The 21797-nt window shown below is 44.1% G+C and overlaps 1 protein-coding gene across 1 annotated transcript in view; it reads left to right on the top strand.

The window, feature by feature from the left end:
• The first annotated feature begins 4564 nt into the window (after positions 1-4564).
• The window catches only part of ESYT1 (extended synaptotagmin 1), a 56560-nt gene continuing 39327 nt past the window's right edge, over positions 4565-21797 (top strand). Inside the window, exon 1 of the mRNA XM_066615123.1 lies at positions 4565-4952. Coding sequence (XP_066471220.1) covers positions 4599-4952 — 354 coding nt within the window. The 5' untranslated portion in view covers positions 4565-4598. The remainder of the gene's footprint in view (positions 4953-21797) is intronic.

Below are 21797 nucleotides of genomic sequence, written 5' to 3' on the forward strand. Positions count from 1 at the left end.
AGATCTGTAACATTTCCCCAAATGCAGACACAAACCAGTCTAATATATTAAAAATAAAATACTGAAATGAATGTGGACCCAACTGAAATTGGCTCATGATCCACCTAGTGGGTCCTGACCCACAGTTTGAGAAACACTGAATTGTTAGAAAGTAGTACCAAATCTACCTGAGAACAATATCATATATAAGAAACATATTTCAACTTTACTTTTCACAGTTTTATGCTGCCTTTCCTCCATGGAGCTGAGGGTGGTGTACATGGTTCCTTCCCTCCCTTTGTCCTCACAACCTTGTGAGGAAGGTGAGGTGGAGAGATAGTGACTGGCCCAAAGTCACCCAGGAAGCTTCATGGCTGAGCCAATTTTAAGGAAAAGCTTTTTTCACCACTGCTAAGAATGGATTTCTAAAAACAATTAGGACTGCTTCCAAAACTGATTTCAAAATGGAATGACACTTCTCCCTTTTTAGATACCAGGAGGAATGAAGTCATATTCCATTATTACATTGATATTTATTATCCTTAAGAGGGCCAAAGTAATGAGGATAGAAACTTTATTTTTAATACATCAAAATCCAGGATTCTTTAGAATAACCTCTGGCAATACTGTCTCTTATGGTCAATGGCAAGAATCTTTGATGACAGCCTCAGTAAGTGGCATGATTAATGGAGCTTTTTTGTTTATAAGTGTTCCGGTGATTAATGTGTGTGCCTGTCAAATAACCAGTAAACCACTTTAGCCAAGATGGCCTCTGCTGCCAAATGTGACTGAAAAAAAATCCTTACTCATCATATAGCATCAGCAAGGGAAGTGCAAGATGTCTGGGCAGGTGTGTTGCCTGCCTAGCTACTATGTTGCCAGGAAAGCTTCTGGAAAGATAAATTTACAAGGAATTTAATAAACCCAGACAGAAGATATGGTACAAATATGATGCATACAGAAGGCAGTGACCATGTTAACTCCTATGAACAACTGGGAGGCATGCAAGCTAATGCATACAAACAACCAAGGACACATAAGTAAACAGGGAAGAGTGCACAAGAGTAAGAGGATATATGCAAGCAAGTCAGGTGTGCATGGAGCACATGCAAGTGGGGGGGTGCACTAGGACTTGTATAAGTGAGTGGGGGCACACATGGGAGCAGGCACAAAGGAGTGACGCATGCACATGGGAGCAGGGGACCACATGGGGATGTGGTGTGTGTGGGCACAAGCAAGTGGGGCAAGCATGAGAAGTCATGGGTTCAATTTTGGAAACCCTCAGACCTAATGTGTGTGGCCTTTCCATGTTCAGCAGCACAGGAAATTCACTCATTACATGATCAGAGACCCTGCTTATTATTGATTTGTTCTGGGACTGAATGCCCTGGTTTCAACTCAACTCTGCTTGACAGAGCAGGAAGAAGTTGCACCCATCCTTGGCAGGCAGTTAGGATTGGCTTTGAAGTCTCTGACACATTGTTTCAATGATGCCAGTTCCCCAGTTTTGGGAATTCAGATGCAGGGAAGTTGCGTGCGCATGTGCGTGTGCAAGAATACATATCAGACAAGTGGGAAAGTTGGTGAGTGGGGGTGGTGGGAACAAGCAGGGAACATAGGCAGAGTTGCAAGTAGGGTAAAGCCAGCTCTGCTGGCCTGACAAAGGCTAAATTGTTGCTATATTGTGATTTCACACTCAGGCCTTGAACTTGCAGCTGGTTTGTGAAACACATCAGGGGAATTCACCAGGATTAGGGAGAAACAAATCAGACCAGCATTTTGTGATCAAATTTGTGGATACTTGATGCCATTGCAGCCTTTGTCTTGAAGGGGAAAGGTGAAACCCCACACTGAAGAAGAATGAAATACATCATGGTTTAGGAATATAATTTGGCATGGGTGATTTTCAGCATTTAAAAATGTATACTTGGGTTTAAAACTGAATTAAATTTTAAATTAATTTGTGAGGGAGAACCCTCAGAATTTAAAGTGTTTGAACCCATTCAGGCCGTGTTTGGGCCTTGCTGTGAGCATAAGCAGAGTGCTTTGGCCAAAGTTAGGCCCTATACTTAGCTGCTTGGGCCAAAAAGACATCTTAAAAGATGCCCCCTGAATGCCCTTTCGTGTCTGTGTTAAAAAAGTCCTGTTGCAGCTAGCACCCCAAAAACAGGAACCAGTTTGTTAACCACAACAGATAGGTGGTGATAAGAAAATCTTGTCTGATCTTAGAAGCTAAGCAGGTTCAGGCCTGGTTAGTACTTAGATGGGAGACTGCCTCAGAATACTGAGTGGTGTAGGCTTATATACTATAGTCTTTTGAGACTGAAGGTTGCCAACCATTTTGAGAAGAGAAAGGAGACTTTTCCGGCGTGCCATTAGCCATTACAGAGAGAAAAAGAACCCCAAGATTTGAAGTAGGTGCCCTGTGTCGAAAGCAGACAGAAGGCAAGGTGTTGCCAACTTAGCTTAACTACAAGGCAGGGTGTTGCTGACTTAGCTTAACCACAAAAGGTTCATCTAAACTGTATCTAGCTTGTTTTGACGAGCAGGTGGTCGGAAAGGGAAAAGAGATATTATGCAGGCCAACTTAGCTGAAGATTATCTATAGGGGGCTTTCCATAGAAATAAAGATATGCTAAAGTGACCCTTTGTAACCTGCTTGTAGGCATGGAAAGCCCCTTGCTTGATGTGCTGTCTGCCAATTAAGAAGTGTATCCAAGGTTTGAATTTTGCCTTCTGCCAATCAGAAGTTCAGTTAATGCTTTGCAATGAGAGTGTTTGTGTATATCAACCCAAGAGCTGTAAGGCTCGTAGTCACAGACTTTGGAAGCTATTCCTCTGTGACCAGCAGCTGGCTGAAAAGAAATAAAACTTGTTTTCCTTGAAACCTCCTGGTGTCCATTTTCATCCTTGCCTGTAACCTGCAACAAATTGAATATCAAAGTGCTGATGAGAGAAGGCTCTGTTGGCTATCCCTTCCCTCACCCCAAATCCCAACAAGATACGTACAGCAAAAACTCAAGCAAATGTTGCTTTTGCTTCTATCCCTCTTATTCGCTTCAAGTAAAAGGGGGAGATGGCTACTCTTTAAAGAACGAGTATGCAAGTTGCAGCCATGGGGTCTCCACTAAGAGCCGGTCTGTTGGGGGCCGTCTCACCTCTTCCATCAAAACTCTTTATGGATATTGAGAGCTGCATAGGTTTTGCAGCCATGTGTTTAAAAAATCATGTGGAAAACTCCAAACTCATGGTTTAAGAGGGGAACAAGTGGGAAAGAGGTACTTGGCTATTCTGTGGCAAAAAAAAATATCCACGGGAGCCTCACAGATAAGGAATATCTTGTGAGCTTTGCATCCAAAAATGCATCTAATGTGAGAAATGTTCATTCCCACATGGGTTTCTGCAAGTTTGGTGTGGGCCCAACTTCGACAGGGAGTGAGAGGAGGATGTAGATAGCTTTTAAGAGTGTGATGTACTTTACAGGCTCTCCTTATACATTTAACCTTTTCCCATATTGGTGAATAGAGTATTTGTATCATGTACAGATCGTGCCTCATTATTCACTGGGAGTTCTGTTCCGGAACCCCCAGTGGATTAAAAAAAAAATAAGTGGATACCAAACCAATGGAAAAATAGCTTTAAAGACTCACTTCCAGTTTTTTTTCTCCTCTGTTGTCACCCCAGAATGCATTGGTATAGACACTATAGTGCATTCAGCCACAAGGTGGGGTGAATAATGGAATTTAATAGAATGAAATTATAATTATTTAACAGTGTGAAGGTAGCAAATGGGATTCTGGTGCTTGTTACAAGGCGTTTAAAGGTGGACCCATATCATTAGTAAGTCCAATCAGTAGATTGCACAGGTCCCACCTGCATGTACATTATGTTATTTTGTGAAAATTCATGTGAACTTGAGAAAAACTTATAGAACTTATAGAAAAAAAGAAGTCGAACTTCAAGATTTCAACTCCTTCCTTTGTCTTCTAGCAGTCCAACAGCAGCAAATACAGCACTGTTCCTGGCTAGGGAGAGAGAGAGTGGAGAAGCTGCTCAACCATGTTGGGACAGAACTCCTGCCCCAGTGGTAAGACTAGAGGCTGGCACGCGCATTAATGCTGTGGCAAATGCACTCTGCACATGATCAGGAGCAGTCTTTTCTCTACCCACCAGCGCATAAAAAGAAATTCCAATTGTTTTGCCTCGAGGACACGAACCATCGCACTCGGCCACGCCCCTCGAGATCCGGTTGACCAATCAAAGAAAAAGGAGGATAGCGATTTGCATCCGTGGCCACGCCCACCTGCATCACAGCCCAGGGAGAGCGGAGACGCGAAGAACTCCGAGGCAAGGTTTTCGCCGTTGCTTAGTTTCCTTTCCTTGGAAGGGAGGGGCGTGACTTCGGTTTCCTTCCGGCCCCTCCCCCTCTGCCTCGACGAATCAAAGAAGGAGGGGCGTGGCTTCTCTCCCCAGCGGAATCCCGTCTTCCAATCGGCGGGCTAGTGGGAGCGTTCTCGCTGCTAGGCCACGCCCATCTATTCCATGACTGCAGCAGCCGCGGCAGCTCGGGGTAGCAGCGGAGTTCGTCGCAGTGTAAGCGGCCGTTCCCGGGCAGCGCCATGGAGCCAGGCCCGGAGAGAGGAGCCCCAGGGCCGGACCCGCTCCCCGCCAGCTCTGCCCCCCGCGGCTTCGGGGGCATCGGGTCCGCAGAAGCCCTGGCGGCGCTGGGCGCGATCGGGCGGCGGCTGCTCTGGCTGCTCCCCGTCTACCTGGCGGGTCGGGCGGGACTCAGCCTGGGCTTCGTGGTGGCCGGAGTGGCCCTTTATATGGGCTGGCGGGGCCGGCGGCTGGGCAAGGAGCGCTCGCTGCGGGCGGCGGGGCTGCTGCTGGGCGACGAGGAGGCGGCGGTGAGCACCACGGCCAGCAGCCTCGGGCTGGGCCGGAGCCTGGGGCAGAGCGACCTCCCCGCCTGGGTAAGTCCCTTGCAAGCCCCCGCCCCGCTTTCGCTGGAGCTGAGTGGCACCCCGGGAGACTCGCAGCCCAGTCCTGTCCACACTTTCCTGGGAGTAAGTCCCATTGTCTATAGTGGGACTTGCTTCTGAGTAGACAGGCATAGGATTGGGCTCTGACTATGCATGTCTACTCGGAAGTAAGTCCCATTAAAGTCAGTGGGACTTATTCCCAGGAAAGTGTGGATAGGACTGTAGCCTTTGTGAACCCTTTGGTTCTGCCTGGGGCGGGAGTTACTCCAGGCTTCCCATCCTGAGGAAGACGAGGTTGGGGCATGAGGGGGATGAAACATCTCCACATCCCCTCTTACTCCTGATGCACTCATCTGGAATGACTAGCTGCACATGCAAGTCTGCTTGTGTAGGTTTCCGTTCCCCTTTTTGTACATCCTGCTTTGAAAGGCTGAAGCCTTGACCATGTCTTAGCCCCACCAGACCCTCAGGCATGAAGACCTGCAGCCCACTCCTAAGCGGGTCTACTCAAAAGTAAGTCCCATTATGTTCAGTGGGCTTGCTCCCAGGAAAGTGTGCATTGGCTTGTAGCCTTAAAGAAGCTTTTAAGCAGCCCTACATTACGATGAAGTCCCTCAATTGCTTGCCCACTGCAGTACTTACTACCTTGTGTGTCCACATGTGCCTGTGCTAGTTACTCATGGCCTTAAAAAAGCATCACTTTCTGAAGCTGGCCTGGTTGATTGCTAGGAGATGATTCTTATTACAGTCAATTGGAGCATGTTCTGGGATGCTTGGATAACTTGCATCTGAGGCAATCTTAAGTGTATTCAGTACTCATTCCACTCCTTGATTTTCGTCCTTGTGGATTTCCTATCCTGGCTGGAAAAATGGATTTTAGAAAGTCTGTGGGCCTTCTTGCCTTTACCAGCTTTCTAGGCTTTTCTTATATCTCTGAACATGGTAAGGAGGCATGCCCTTATCAGTCAGCCTACATCCCCAAAACTGACCTATCTAACTGGGTGGTGTTTGTAAGAATTACAAGATAGTGTATGTGACGCACACCACAAACACTCTAGTACCCTGCAAGTAGTACAAATACAACCTATTTTGGCCTTAATCCCTGACTTCCTCTTGTTTTCCCATCAACTGGTTAATCTGGAAGGCATTGGAGTTAACTTGCAACTTTCCGTGCTTCAGCACAGCACAATGAGATTGCAATGAGCACAGCACAATGAGACCCACAAATGAGATTTGTGTGTTGGGGGAGGGGAAGAAGAAGCCAGCATCATCCTACTAATCACAGAGTCCTTTTGGGGAAAGATGCGCATAGACACCTTCTTGGCTGTAGAGCCATCACCCTGTGAAACTACATTATAAATAGTTGTACCTATTGGTTATTCTAGCTCAGAATCATCTTAGGCTGATGGGATGCAGATATCTTGTATTTCAGGCAAGGGTGTTTCCCAGCCATACATGGAGCTGCCAGGAATTCATGAATGCTGCTCAACTGCAGAGCAATGGCCCCTCTCCATCTAATGTTCCCACTGACTGGGTGATAATAATACCCTCTTGGTATGTTCTCCTGCCTCCCATTCATTCTTGAAGCACCCTTCTTGCCACACGTTATATTCTACATTCACATTTTGTTGTTACAGTTTCAGGGGAGGAAGAATTCTGGAGAGGGATTCTAATTTAGTGTCCCTGAAGTATGCTACCTTGTTTCTTTCTGTGTCATTTCTCTAACTTGAGTGCAGGCTCTTCCCCATCCTCCACAACTTTCATTCAAATCTTGGCCTAATTATCTCCATCTCCTGCCCTGTTCCTGATGGTGACTTTTCTCTGCCCTCCCTTGGAGACTAGAGAAGAGTTGAACTGGCAACCCAGACAGGATCAACTGCAGATTGGGACAGGACAGGAATAAAGCAGCAGAGCATATAGTTTTTTGTAGAGATGTTTTCCTACTCCTTGTGGTATCAGGTGTGTGCTTAGATGGGAGAAATGCATCCCTTTGTATCTTTCAGTCAGCTGAGCTAGCATTGATTTTTTGGGTGTGGCAATATAACAGACCCCTCTAATGATCCAGCAGCAGAAGGAGAGAAAGCAGATGCAATATTTTGGTTAGATAGACTTGATATATATTCACAAAGGGACTGTCCTATTGGATTTAATGAGGCTTCTTAAGCACTGTGCTATGGGGTATAAATGTTAGTAGACTTTAGTTCAGCTGTGCTGCAGTGGTTTTGCAAAACATCTGAGTAGTGGGAAATACTGAACGGTGTCTTTCTGCTCTGTAGCTTATACATGTAACCTGTGAATGTACTCTAGATTATGTTGTTTTCACATGAATGTTGCTGTTATGTGATAAATTGGATGCACAAAGCTGATCTTGCAGATGTTTTATCCTAGCACAGATTATCCTAGTTATCCTAGTTCAGGCTAACAATTAGATAACGATGAAATTGCTTCCTTCTGTGATTACTGTCAAATGGAACATGGTGAGTTAGTTTGCCCTCAGTTAACATAGACTAAAACTAATGCACAAGTTTCAAGCCCTGGATTGCTTTAGTGAGTGAGACTCCTTGTAACCCAGAACATCTCATTACTTTCCTTGTTGTCTGATGGAAGCTGCAAGCTACACTATGAACGATCACATTTTTAATTCCCTTCTTCTCACTTCCTCTGTAACATCCAGGACAATTTGTATTTGACAAGTATCCTGATCTTATGGGAGTGTGAGTTCCCTATCCTACCGGCAGCAACCAGTGATGGTGGCTGGGAGGAATGTACGGCGATGTCATTCTGGCCTTAAACATCCATTAAAAGTTCTCAGTGAGATGTATCTATTATCTCAATAAGATATTATAATTCAGTGTTTAACAGAATCATCATTCTTCCTGCTGCTAACTTTGCTTGCATCTACCTGGTTTCTTCTTTGACTTCATGCATTGCAATTTTATTTAAAAATAAAATAATGGAATTTTAAACCCCTGATCAGGATTCTTTAATAGCTCGCTTCCATCATTCTGACCTTGTGTTTTTGTGGTAACATAACTTCAGGTACATGCTCATTGACCTAAACTTATTTTCAGTGTGTTAGGTTGGATAAGGAAATTAGCACTGGGGATTTTGTATGTTTACATCTGTTGTAGCCAGGATGTGTGTATTAGGGCTTCTATCCTCTTACTTTCCCACCCCTCCAGACCAAGATCTTGCTGCTAGTGAGGTTAATATCTGGTACATTGAAAGAAAAATGTAAAAATGCCTATGCTGTGGTGGGATGATCTATAATGGGATACTAGAGTTGGTCTAACCAGGAGCAAGGGTAGCTGCTACATTGGATAGCATGCTGCAGAGGCCTGTACTTTTGTTGCAGCAGAAAATGGATGAGGGAAATCTTTCCCTGTGAAAGTGTCATACACCCTATTTAGCACTACTGAGACTAAAGGACCTGATACTGTAGGGATGCAGCAACTGCATTGAGATGAAAGCAGGCACTCTCTGATCCAAAGTCTAGATATGACAAATGAGGTACAGTGGCTTTCTTTGGCTTGGTCACACTGACCAAGGGTTTCATATGGGTTACTTAAGATTTTGTACAGATGCGGACTGTGGAAAGGTAGTGAGTACTTGGTGCTTAAAAGTACCCTTCCACGCTAGGGTAATCCATATTTTTTAATTAAAATACCTAATGAAGTAAATTTTGTCACTTATTTTGCTTCTGCTAGTTATAGAAAAGGTGAAGGAATGAATTCTGCAGGGCATCATAGTTCTGACTGCTTCAGATCCAGAGCTGTCACCAGACCTTGCCTATGTATTTCTAAACATTGTCTTTATGGCCTTGTTTCCCAAACTGTGGGTTGGGACCCACCAGTGGGCCGTGAGCCAATTTTGGTGGGTCATGAAAAGTTTTTTAAACATTAAAAAGAGGACTTTTCAAGCACCCTTTTCTGGTTTGTAGAAGAAAATTGTTAGCTGGAATGTGAACCTGTAGTACGGGGTAATCTTCATACCTGCAAATTAAAATACTTTATTTTCTCTATTAACTAGCATGAACCCTCTTTCAGCCTTTTCTCTGGCCTAGAAGTCCCTGCACATCTTGCCCTTTAGTTCACCCTTCTGGGTTCCCTAGAATGACTGTAAAGGTTTGGGGGAACAGTCCTTGAACTCTGTTTCTATGGGGAGTCTAGCAAATGTCTGCACACACATATTATATGTAAGGTCTTTAGTAGCCTCAGGAGCACTAGACCCCAATTATTAATTTATAATTGATTATTACTAATAATAAACACAATCTTTCTATATCTTTTTTGTTTAGTGGATCGTAATAGATTGCCATTTTAAAAAGTGGGTCCTGGTGCTAAAAGGTTTGGAAAGCACTGCTTTATATGGGGCATGGGGGCCCCAAAAATTTGCTTCTTAAAATGAAAATCTGAGATTCTCAAGTAACCAAATTTGGTGCAAATAAATGACTTGCCACTCCTTTTAACAATTGCATAGAATTGTGGAATATAGGGAGGGAAGGGAGGGTGCTTTATTGAAGAACGAGAAATGTCAAATCTGAAAAGGGTAGATGGGGTGAATTGCTGACTCTGAAACTGTCAGTTGTGATTGTGAATGCATTTTGATACCTAGCTGAGAGTATTGAATGCTCAAAGAAGGAATTGATGTGTCCAGTTAGAGATGACTTTCAGCAGGAGTGTTGTGTCCCTGGAAAGACTGTTCTTGTGGGGTTGGTGTTCTGTTATATGGAGGATGGTCCTTTGCAATGATTTCTGTATCAATAAGCTAACACTGCATGAAGTCCTCTGTGCATATTTATATACCGCCTTCCCCCAGATAACAAAACCTGGTGCCCAAGGTATTCAACATATGATTTTGTTATGCAAGATTTATTAGCTAGCAAAAGTAAAACCTGAAAACAGCAGTTAAAGAGGATAGATAGTAAATGATTCAGCAGACCCTCCCCTTACTATCCACCTATCAAATCTCCCACAACTCCTTCAAAAGCCATTTGTAGAGGTGTTTGAAAACATTGTCATTTCCTTTTTTCAGAAGTAAGTCCATTGTGTTCTGTAAGACTTAGGCTGTATCCTATGTTACTCACCAGAAACAAACACCTCTTGCCATTTGAAATAAAAAGTATATAAGAACTGTTGGGAAATATCCAGGAAGGGGGCTGATTGTAATTTTAGTTAACGAAAAGCCCCTGTGGAATAGGAATAATGGCAAGAGAACAGTGTCTACAAGGATACTTTTTAAATAGATTTTTCAAACTCATACTTTCCCTGTTTTAATTAGCAGCCTCAGATGTAGACTGTTTTAATATGGTGTGTTGCCAATCAAGACTGAGGCAGTCGGCTATGCAACAGGCAGTCTCTAACTGAACCACAGTCTTTCTTTAACATATTTAAGTCTTTGAAATCCATTTAGCTTAAACCACTCTGAGACAAAGGGTCTTCCAAAATCTACTTTAAAAAAACATGATGACAAAAGAAAAGCAGAGTATTCTGATCTGTGAATTTAAAAGAAGAAAAAAATCTAGAAGTGAATTTTTTCCATAATTCTTTAGAAGACTGGCAGTTGTGTAAGATGGGTGGAGAAAGAGCGGTGCAGTGTGCAAGCTGACTTAACTGTGGAAATGAACTATTCATTGCATGCCATAAATAGCTATGCTTTTGCTTGTTGCTCCTCTGATGACATCAAACTCCAAGGCTTGCTCTAAGATTCCTAGAACTCAAACAGTTGCTCTTGGCTGGCTTTTGCTGAGGCCCTTAATCTTTTACATGAGGAATCTTCCCAGCCACTTACGCTAAAAGTAAAGCAGTTTATGCCAGGAGTAATTGACTTGATTGCTTTAACCTATCTAGGATTACGGTGTTGGAAGCAAGTTTTGCATAGTTTGCAGCTTGCCAGTACTCATCAGCCTTAATAAAAATGTGTTATGCTTCATTTTGCTGGCTCCTATCTCTCCCCTGCCACTTGTTCTCTATTGGCCTAACTTTTTTATTTTCTCATGAGCTATTCAACTTCCTATCCAATGCCAATCTCTTCTTCCCCTGTCTCAGGTGATGGTTTCTCCTGCCTCTTTTGCCCCTTCCTTCTTTGTGCTATTTCATTTCCACCTGAAGTTAGTTGAGCAAGCTAGAACCAGGAGTTCGATGATCTCCCTAGGTTTTGGTAGTTATCGTGGTAGAGTTGTGGCTCACCATGATCAGAAACTCTGAACCTCTCTGTAGGTTAACTAGGATGTACCATTTAGATCAGTGGTTCTCAAACATTTTAACACCAGGACACACTTTTAGAATGACAGTCTGTTGGAACCCACCAGAAGTGATGTCATTAACCTGGAAGTTATATCATGGCTGGAAGTGACATCATCAATTTAGGCTTAAGCCTCAATCAGCCAAAAGTCCCATTACACAGTGCACTCATGATGTTACTTTGCATAGCTCGGAATTCAAATATTCCAGACCTCCCACTCTTTTCAGTGTACCATCTTTTCAGGGCAAAGCACCATGCCTCTTTGTACCCTGTATTTCCAGCTCTGTATTTTCAATGGTGGCTGAGTTAGGTGCTGTGCAACCCGCCTGAAACTGACTCACAACCCACTTGGTGGGTCCTGACCCACAGTTTGAGAAATGTTGATTTAGATGAAAGAGCTCTAGATTCCCCACCAGTATATTTTGGAAAGGGGAAAAATATTGTTGGATCAGATTTTTAGCTTTGGGGCAGAAAGGTGGCAGCCAGCTACAATTCTGAGCATTTAATGTTACAGGCAAGTTTTTGGTTTATTTTGCTGGACACTTGCATTCTTGCTGGCTTAGAATATTAAGGCTGACCAGACAATGAACTGCCTTTAAACCATGCCATGCACAATTCTCTGCTCTGACTGTCCATTGGGGCAGCAAGCCTCTGAGAACCAGCATTAGCATGTGTCTGCACGAGTTGGATTTTGAACCCATGCCTTAATTCAAAATCAAGCCACTAGTTGCTGCTATACAAGTCAGGTGCTATGAGGGAACTACCATGACAAACAAACTGGCAGTCCTTAAAAGCTCCTGTGAGCCCAAAGTAGTCATTGTTTATCCCAGGGTGTGGCCTGAGAACACCTTACGTAGCCACCAAAGTGAATGCAAACCTAAACGGGTTTAGGTCTGTAGTGCCAGGGTAAGTGACTACCTGGAGCCCTGATAGATCCCACCTAGTGTTCCATGATGGAAGAGAGACAAGATATAAATACATCTGCAGCAAAGATTTTCTCTATGCATGACCCACTGCTCTGGACCTGCCTTTATCCATTCAACCTCTGCAGGTTATGGGTAACTGAATATCTGAAGCCAGACCATTGTTCTTTCTAATTTAGTGAGAGCTGTGGTGGGGGCTCCACCTGCCTTTCAGACAAGGCCTTTCCCAGCCTTACCTGGTGATGCCAGAATTGAACCTGGCAACCTCTGCCTGCAAAGCATGGTGCAAAGCTAAAAACTGAGCTACCTTCCCGTTCTGCAGTTTTTCCGCACCTCTGCTTTGGTGTGATTGAGTGATCTTGTCACTATGCCCCCAGAGAAGGCTGCCTGTTGTGTATCTGCATGAGTCACAACTATTATTTTGCTTGTTTCTAATGAGGCATATCTAGATCTCTGTGCAGAGGCAGATGTCTTCAGAAGCTGCTTTTTGATCGTATATGCTGGGGTGGGGAAACCCCGGCCCACGGGCCATTTGCATCGCTTGGGGACCCCCAATCCAGCCCACAGGGAACCCCCATGTCCAATGAGCCTCTGACCTGTCAGAGACTGTTCAAGCCTGCAACTGCTGGTCGTGAGCTGTGAGCTGAGTTAGACCAAGGTCTCCACGTGTTTTCTGCCTTTCCCTGGGTGTTTTAACACTTGCCCACCCCAGTCTATGCAAAAATAAACCTTTCCAAAGTTGTAAGAGGGGAGCATGCCTACAACTGTAAGTGGTTGTAAGTGGAGTGTTTCTCTGCTATTGGACATTTAGGAAATGTTACGCTTCCTCATGCAGCTGTTACAGAGGAATTTGGCTTAAAGAAAGAAAAAGGAATGTATAGCCTGCAAAACTGCGGAGGGTAAATAGCAGTGGCGACTTAAAGGCAAGAATGCCTGTACAGTTCATCTGTTAAAGCCTTGACAGCTTTGCAAGCAACTCTGCAGAAGGTACCAGCCTGTAAAAAGGGTTTTGCAAGCTTGTCTACCCACAGATACTTGGATTACATACACTTGAGGCACATACACAGCCTGGAGGGATGAAAAAGGGTTTTAACTCTCCTTCAGTTTCTAACAACCACCTTTCCTGCCAGGTTGCTTGGATGCAATTCTTACCTGTCACAGGTGACCCGTTATCAAACCTGCTATCTGACATGGCTAACTATTTCAGATCCTGCCAGCTGTTGTACTGAGTAAGACCAAGATCTCTGGAATGAGTGAACTTGGGGAAGCCTTGCATAGTGGAAAAAGAGGGCTTCTTCGCCTGGATCTCTGCAATGGTCTGCCTTGGCTGTCTTCCTAACAGCAATGGCATTTGGGGAATGCTTCTGTCTGACTCATTGCTTGCTACCCACTCTGTTTTCTCTTGTACAGGAAGTGCTGCTGCCGTTTTTGTTCATCTTGCAGCCACACGATTAAGATCTGTGGGTGTAACATTCAGGGAAGACAACTCACAGGAACTTCTAAATAGAAGCTAATTTGGCATCTTCTCACTTTTTGAATATGTTTTGAGCTAAATTTGACCGGTTTGTGGTTGATCTTTGAAAAGAAGCACATCTGAGATGGTGTGAGCTAATTACCTCTGTTTATTAGAGCTAGTACACTCTTGGGTGAACCCTGTAAACTTTACTCTTACCCTGATCTTGGAATTATTTTGTTTATGGTAATGCCTCCCATGCCTGGGGTTTTGTAATGCCATCCTTCCCCGCCCCCCTGCTTCCTTTTGAAATAACGACTTTGATTTGTGTGGATAAATTGGGTCAGGGAGCCTGTTAACCACATAGGTTTAATGTTGTGAATATTTAATTTATACACTGGCTTATCAAAAGTGCACTGTATAGCTTGTATAGTGTACAAGCTATAAGGCGCTGCAATATAGAACATAAACATGTGACAAGTATTACATTTTTGCTGTTAGGAAAACCTACAGATGAAATACTTTCAAAATGCTGCTACATGCTCATTAAAAAAAACACTAATTACTCTCTTCTACATGCTTATTTAAAAAAATCTACTAATTTATTCTTTTTTTCCCCTCCCTCATTAAAAATGCAATGCTTTGCATGGTTTTTTGCATGTTTGCAGATGGAGTGGAGGCAGGCCTGTGTCTAGCCTTCGTATATGATGTTGTGGGGATATAGTATCTACAATTCATGCTTTTGCTGATCTAGAAGTGACTACTTTTGGGTAGAGTCCTTGCAGTGGTTTGTGAACTTGGCCTCTGAAATGAGAGGCCATGAGCTTCCCTGCCTTATCTTTTGTACATGCCTTCTATACTGTTTGGTGGAGTAAAATATATTGATGACTTGATGCAATAATATATTCTCTTCAACTCTTTTCAAAACTTTAAGCTGGGCGCCTGTTCACTTATACTGAGTTAGAGCATTCTCCAAGTATCTAATTAAAATGAATTCAATTTTAAGAAATTATGTGGTTACATTCCTTTGATGTCAATGTAACTGAAATGCGACTGGCTCCCCTTGGCTTGAGGACTGTGAATATAGACTTAAGGCTATTTAGTTTACATTCATTTCATTTTAAACCAAGTTGCCTTTTTAAAAAGGCACTTAATGTGACCAAGCACCCAGTGCTATCTGGACCAACTGTCCATCTGCAATGCAGCCTCGAGGTGAAGGAACACATGTTCCCATGCAGTCCATGTCTGTGACTGCCTCCCCACCACAGGATGCAGTGCGTGCCCCATTGGTGCAGCTGCACCAGCACTGGAAAAATGGTTAGGTTTGGGCTCTAAATTCCTGATTTTTATGATTTAAATCAGTATTTAAAAAATTCAATCTCTCATCTTTCTTTTGGAGGGTCTTGTCATGAATATGTACATGTTAGGCCTAGGTTGGCAGTAGAAGCCTGAACCACACTAAGACAGTGTAACTGAGAAGTTACTAGCAGTTTCTAGCTGCAAGAATGTGAGTAAATAAACAAAAAGATGGTTGTCTCTCCTTTGCTGGCCAGAAAGGACAGATAACAAGAATTATAACCCATTGGAATGTTTAACACCTAGTAGACAGAGAGGCGCCTGATCAGTGATGGAGTGCAGCTATGGATCTCCAGTTGGGAGGGGTAAGAACTAGGAGGAGTTAGCAACCAGGCCAACTTCAGGAAGGTTCTGTTCCTCTAGGGTCTGGTTGGACAGTCTAAATAGTATGAAGTCACCTCAGTACTATTAGCAAAAGAAGTATAAGAATGAGTGCCCAGGGGGTGTGGGTATGTTCCTTCTTGGACAGAGTTTTGGGTGCAACATCCTGCACGCTTTGAGCTCCATTGTCCACCATGAGCACCTGGCCTCATAAGTAGCCCGGGAGCTAAGTGATCTACAAGAGTAACTGACCCAGGTGAGAGATAGGGATTAGCAGAGATAACCAGCTAACTTTATTATTGCTGATATGTTTCCTAGATGTTTATGCCTCTAGCATTTGCTGCCTTACTGTAACCTTATGTACTTAATAAACTAAAATCTTTTACTAAGTTGTTTCATTGTCTGTTGGGGACAAAGGTTCAGAATCCTGCCCTTCAGCAAGCTACCAAGTGCTCACTGCGGTCTAGTAACTTGAGGACTGAAGCTTTAATTGGAGAACATGCTCAGTGCCTGCAAGGGATAGAATTAAGCCTAGAGGGTCTCAGTGTCCCTGGACTGAGGCACTGGCACATACAGGGTGGTGGCAGTACTACTGGATGGGGGGGCCTTGAGGGCTTTAGGGTTCTAGAACCAAGAACTCTGAGCACCCCAAACCCCTCTTAAGTTTGCAACAGGCCTTAAGATAAGTGATGGACCTGTGCTTTCCTTTTCTGCTTGCTTACTTTGGCCATTACTTTTCTTCCTCTCTGTAACTTTAAAAAAAAGGAAGTGTCAAGGGTTTTGGACAGATTGCTTGCTCTCAGTCAAGAAAAGGTGATCATATAGTTTGCCCTTTTTGGTTTGGGAAAGTGGCAAAGTTTTTAAAACCTCTTTCAAGAGATGGTTCTGCTTAAACAAGACAGTTACATACTAGCCATTCATCACATTCATCAGCAGGTCCACCCACACTGTATCTGATATAGTTCTTAATAGTGTTGGGTTACATTGCAGCTGGAGCCTGGGGGGGGGGGGGGATGGATTCCTTCCTGCTATGTCAAAGCTGTCCAGGACCTGCTTTTGGGGGGTGTGTGTGTGTGTAGTATTTGTAGTAGTAACCAGCACAGCTATGTGATGGGGGGGGGGGGTCATCCAAAAGATGCAACCGCAGTTCCTTGTGTAACTTATATTTTCCTGTGCATCTCTGTAACTTGTAGCACACTAATTGGGATAATAGAGGGAGCTGGCCCTCAGTTACCTTCTCAAAGCAGTATAGGGAGTCCTTGCAGGGCCTAGAGAGAAGCTAGATTTCCTGAATTCCAGCCAGCTGTCTTAACCACAGAAGCCACTGGTGTGTTTGGCTCATTTTGTTCATTAGGAAGACAAACAGTTTGACAATTGTTCAATCCGCAGAACGAGCCCAACAGGTTTGGAAGAGGACCTGTGCTGTGCTTTCTGTTTGATCTTTACCCACTTCTATGCTTATTGAGTGGTTTCAAAGCAAAAATGAAGGCAAGTTCTGTGCGCAGGGTCAGTGGCGGTGGCCCATGCTGAACTACCCCCTAAAATGGCAGTAGATCTGCCACTCTGTCCCATCAGTGTGCTTACTAGCATGTACGCTGGCAGTCTTGTTGTCCATCATTGTCCACCACCAGCACCTCCTTTGTGGCTTCTTATAAAAGTGCTGGGCTGGGAGGGTCCTGTTCCTTCCTGCCGGACCACTTTATAAGAAGTAGAATGGGAAAAGGCAGTGGGCCTTGGTCTGAGTACACAGGAGACTGCTCAAGAAAATGATTGCTGCTGTGGAGCTGGAAGACATAATAAACCCCTTCCTCTTCTCCAAGCATGTGCTTAGAGAAGGATGAAAAGGAGGTACGTCTTTATGTAGTTAGCCTCTGTAACCCATTGCTTCAAGATGTGGTGATGACCACTAGCTTAGATAGTTTATGAAAAGGGACTGGACAGATTAATGGAAAACAGGTACTGGTTACTAGTCATGTTGGTTCTGTGCTACCTCCAGGTTCACTGAAAGTATGCCTCTGAATCCCAGGGGAGCAATGGTGGGAGAGAAGTATGCCTTTATCTCATGCTTGTAGGCTTCCTGGAGTTAGCTGGTGGAACACTGTGGGGAAACATGATGCTGGACTAGATGGACTTCTCTCCTGATCCAACAGAGTTCATATGATTTGTTGGGTTCCCTGCATTATCTTGCTGTGCCCTGCTTGCTTCTGCTGTACGTTTGAGGGTTGCTTAGTTTTTTGCTTGGAAACAGATGGCCATCCTCTCATCCCCAGCTTTTCTCTGTGTGCTTTTGGCTTCCATCTCTTGTCTGATCAGAGTCACACATTAATCAGGTGCTCTGAAATGGCTGTGAACTCTCCCCCACCCTTTCATCTGCCTGGGTTCTGTGGTTAACAGCTTTCCATCTGCAGGTCTTGAATGTGCCAACTCCTCCTGGAACAGAAGGGCTTTGAATTCCTCAAGAAGTGGGGGGTAGGTCTGGGTTTGGGTCAAGTACACTAGCTTGATTTGTCGGGAAGGAGCTAGACTTATGGTGTTGCTTAAGCTTGGAAAAGAGAAGAGGTATGAGAATGGGAGGGAAGTGAAGTCTGAAAACAGCTTTGTTCTCTTAAAGTAAGTCAGCTAAAGCTATCTGTGATGGTCTCTTTAGAAATGTAACCCAAATTTTAATATGTCCAGGATTCTTTTGTTCTCAGACTTGGCTTGAGTTTTAGGCAGTTGGCAGTTCAAAATATGCATACACCTTAAAATGAAGTATTATATGACCAGTAGGTCTACAAATCTGAGAACTGGAATTCTATCCCTGATGGCAACATAGCAGCTGCTTGTAGGTCCCTCTGGGTTGAGAAGGGACGGGGACAGGATGGGAATGGGGGAGGGGGCTTGCACTTTCCTCCATGGCAACTCGGTATGCATCTCCTTCCACGCAGGCTTGATCTTTCTTCCCAGCTGTGGGTTTAACACAATTTGGATTTTGTGATAATTCATGCAGATGTTTGATAATTCATGCAGATGTTTACATTAGCTAAATATTCCACATTGAATTAGATGTGAATAAAAATTTTTGAATAAAACATTATTCAGATGTACTGTAAGTGTAGAAACACCATACTTGCAGAAGGCTGGGAGTGTACCGATGAACCCTGCCTACCCACTCTCTCCACGCATAGCATTTGTGTGCAGATTCCCCTCATGATTGCGAGTGTTTAAGTGCCTGCATACATAGCTGTAAGTTGAACCTCTCCTAGCAGACAAAGCAATTCAGGTGTAGTGTGATATGGAGCATGGTGGCAGGGCACACTGCATGTCCCCTGCCACACACACCCTCTCCCACATATGAGCACAGCTATAGAAAGTTGTCTTATATGAGCCAGGCCGTTGGTCCCATCCTACACAGTGCTGTCTACATGCTCACTGGCAGTAACAGTTCAAAGTTTCAGATAGGTGCCTTTCTTTCCCCGTCTAACCTAGAAATACCAAGGATCTTCTGCATGCAAAGTGCAGTCTACCACTATGCAACGGTTTCTTTTGGTCCTTCTGATTTTTCTGGTTGTTGTTGATATTCTTTCCAAATGACTGAAGTCTCTGGTTTACTTTCTGAATACATAAAAGGTGGGGAGAAATTGTCATCCCAAGTCTGTAAATTTTTCCTGTGCCTGATTTCTACCCCTATTCATTTTAATAAATGCATCTATACCTAGACCCAGAGCCTAACCCCATAGAATGGAACTATAGTCATCATCCAGCCCATGGTGTGATATGGGAATTTGCGACAAAATCATTTTAATTCGGTTCAGGCCTAGAGAGCAGGGCTTTGATTTCTAGGTTTGCTCCCCCCCCCCCGCAGGGCTTAAAATGGATTGAAAGCTTTAAAAGGTAATGGGGAGGGAGGACTTTTGAAAGTGCTAGGTTTGATATCTGGCTTTTAATGGGCCAGGGATGGAGATCAGGATGACCTTTACAGATTTTATCAGTACCTACAGTTCTCCTTTTCAGAAGCTCTATTTTTTCAAAGGCTCTATTAGTGTGTCCTTTTGATGCACATTCTATTTCTAGGAATCTTTTTATATGAAAGTCAATATCTTCCAAAATAAGACATGACCTGCTGGGAAATTTTCCTGCTGGCATGCATGGGACTTGTATAAGAGCATCATTTACACTTAGACATTTGACATGTGAACAGGAGAGCATCTTGAAGGATTGTGTGCTCCCTGAAGCATTTGGTGGGCCACTGTGAGATACAGGAAGCTGGACTAGATGGGCCTTTGGCCTGATCCAGCGGGGCTATCAGTCTTACTGCAGGGGAGTCCCTTGGTGCTATCTGCACAGATATTTACAACTTCTTCAATCCTGACCCTTGTACCTTCTTTTTTCTTGTTTGTCAGTATCTTTTTTTGTTTAATCCGATTGTACATACATCTTGGGATTGTCACTAAAAGGTCTTTGCCCCCAGCCTTTTTAGGATTGCTGTGTACTTTGCAGGATAGTCTTTTTCCTAGGCAGACCTCTGTCTCTCTCCTGATGCATTTTGTGCACCTCTGAATGCTTAGCTGAGTATAAAAGTGGCACATATCAATTTAAAACCAAAACAGCTGGTGCCCTCCCTGCCACAAGCAATTGAAAGAACAGGCCTGATTATTATGGGATGTAGAATTTTGTTACAAGACAGTGGGCAAGTAAAGAATCCAGCAAGGAAAAAATGAACATGAAGGAATAGAGCTGTTATGAAGACTCTTCATTGGTGCTGCTGCTACAACTACATCCTCTGTCCTTGAATATTGACTGTAGACTATTAAGAGAGCTAAGCAAGCTGTGCTGTAAACAAGAACTATTCTGTCCTCGGTCTTCCCCCCCCTTACGTTTCCTTATAAAGAGAGGAAGCGAAACAGCTGCTAGAAAGGCCTGTTCTGAACAGTCTGTATAACCAGCTGCTAGTTCTTCCCTAGCTTAGATGGTGTCTGCTGTATTCTGCTGTTGCCCTACAAATTGATGAGAGAGATTACTGCAGATAGGTGGATGGATGGCAGAGTGAAAGAACTGTATTCCTACTTGTCTGCTGTGATCGGGACTGGGAAAGTCACACACCTTTCAGGAAACCTGATGCCTGCAGTCTAAGCTTTGCAGTGCTGCTTGCCTTGTATACCACAAGAGCTCTCTTCACACCTACTCAATAGAACATGAGTCTTTTTGTCTCAGAAAACAAAGGAGTCTATTGACAGTTTCTGCTCTCTGCAATGATGGGAAAAACAATTGAGAATAAACTAAGCGCTCGAGTGGTTGTACATACAGGAGCCAGTTGTCCATGGAATTGGACAGCCTACATATTGGAATGTGTTCTCTTTGTGATGGAGAAATTCAGCTCCCTCTGCTGGACAAGGGGGGTTGCCTCTTTCCAACCATGCCCCCTCGTTCTTCACCAACACAAACACAAAACTGCCTTTTAGTGGATCAGACCTCTGGTCTTTCTTGCCTGATACCATTTAATCTGACTGGCAGCAGCTCTCCAAGTTCTCAGGCAGGAGCTTTTCCACCCCTGGTGACTAAGATCTTTTTTTAAGTGATGACATGGGGAAATTAGAATCTAGAACCTATCAGTCATAAGAAGAGCCCCACTGCATCAGGCCAAAGGCCCATCTAGTCCAGCTTCCTGTATCTCACAGTGGCCCACCAAATGCTTCAGGAAACACACTAGACAACAGACACAACCTGCGGCCTGGTGCCCTCCCCTGCACCTGGCAATCAGAGGTAGCCTACCTCTGCCTTGCCCATACATGTTGAACATGTGCCCTAGCACTGAAGTACAACCCCTCCTGGATATGACATAGAGGAACATGCTTACACCGGATCTTTTTTCTAACCATATCCCTCCCATCAGTTGTATGTGAATCTCCTCTGAGTTTCAGCCAATTTGGGGCTTGGCATGAGGGCTATTTAAAGAGAAATCTGGGGATTTGAGCTAGAATTGAAATGACTTTTGCTTTGAATTCTCAACCCTTGTCTCATTCATTCTCCCTCGCCTAATATGAATAAGCCATCTCAGCAGGGCCTGAAGAGTGCCTTGGCCCTACATTGAGGAGCCCTTGCTCCATCTTGTTATCCCCCTCAGAGAGAGAACTCTTCACAGCTGTTAGTTACCTTCTCTAGATCTAGAAGCAAGATGAAGGTTGGTCTGGGTCCTCATTAAGTGACCTGAGGCCTAATAACCTCTGGGGGGTTGTGCCCCCTTCCTTCCAGCAAAAACCACTTAACTGCCAGCTGCTCTGTGAGTGGCTGCCAAGGAGTCCTGCTATCCTTGGGGCTGTCTGTGGAATGCTTCACAAGGCTCTATGTCGTAGCACTGTATGTGTCCTCCTGAACAATGTAGACCTTCTGTAAATGAGAATGGAATGTAAATTCTGATTAAATGTATTTCATTCCAGGTCAGCTTTGTGAACTTGTGGTGGGGTATCAAAGACTGAAATTTTGAGCATCTCTTCCATTTCTCATGACCCAAACTATGTTGTATCAGCTGCAGACAGCAGAAAGGCACAGGCTCTAAGGTGT

Source organism: Tiliqua scincoides, chromosome 2 (assembly GCF_035046505.1).
Source record: "Tiliqua scincoides isolate rTilSci1 chromosome 2, rTilSci1.hap2, whole genome shotgun sequence".
Lineage (NCBI taxonomy): Eukaryota > Metazoa > Chordata > Lepidosauria > Squamata > Scincidae > Tiliqua > Tiliqua scincoides.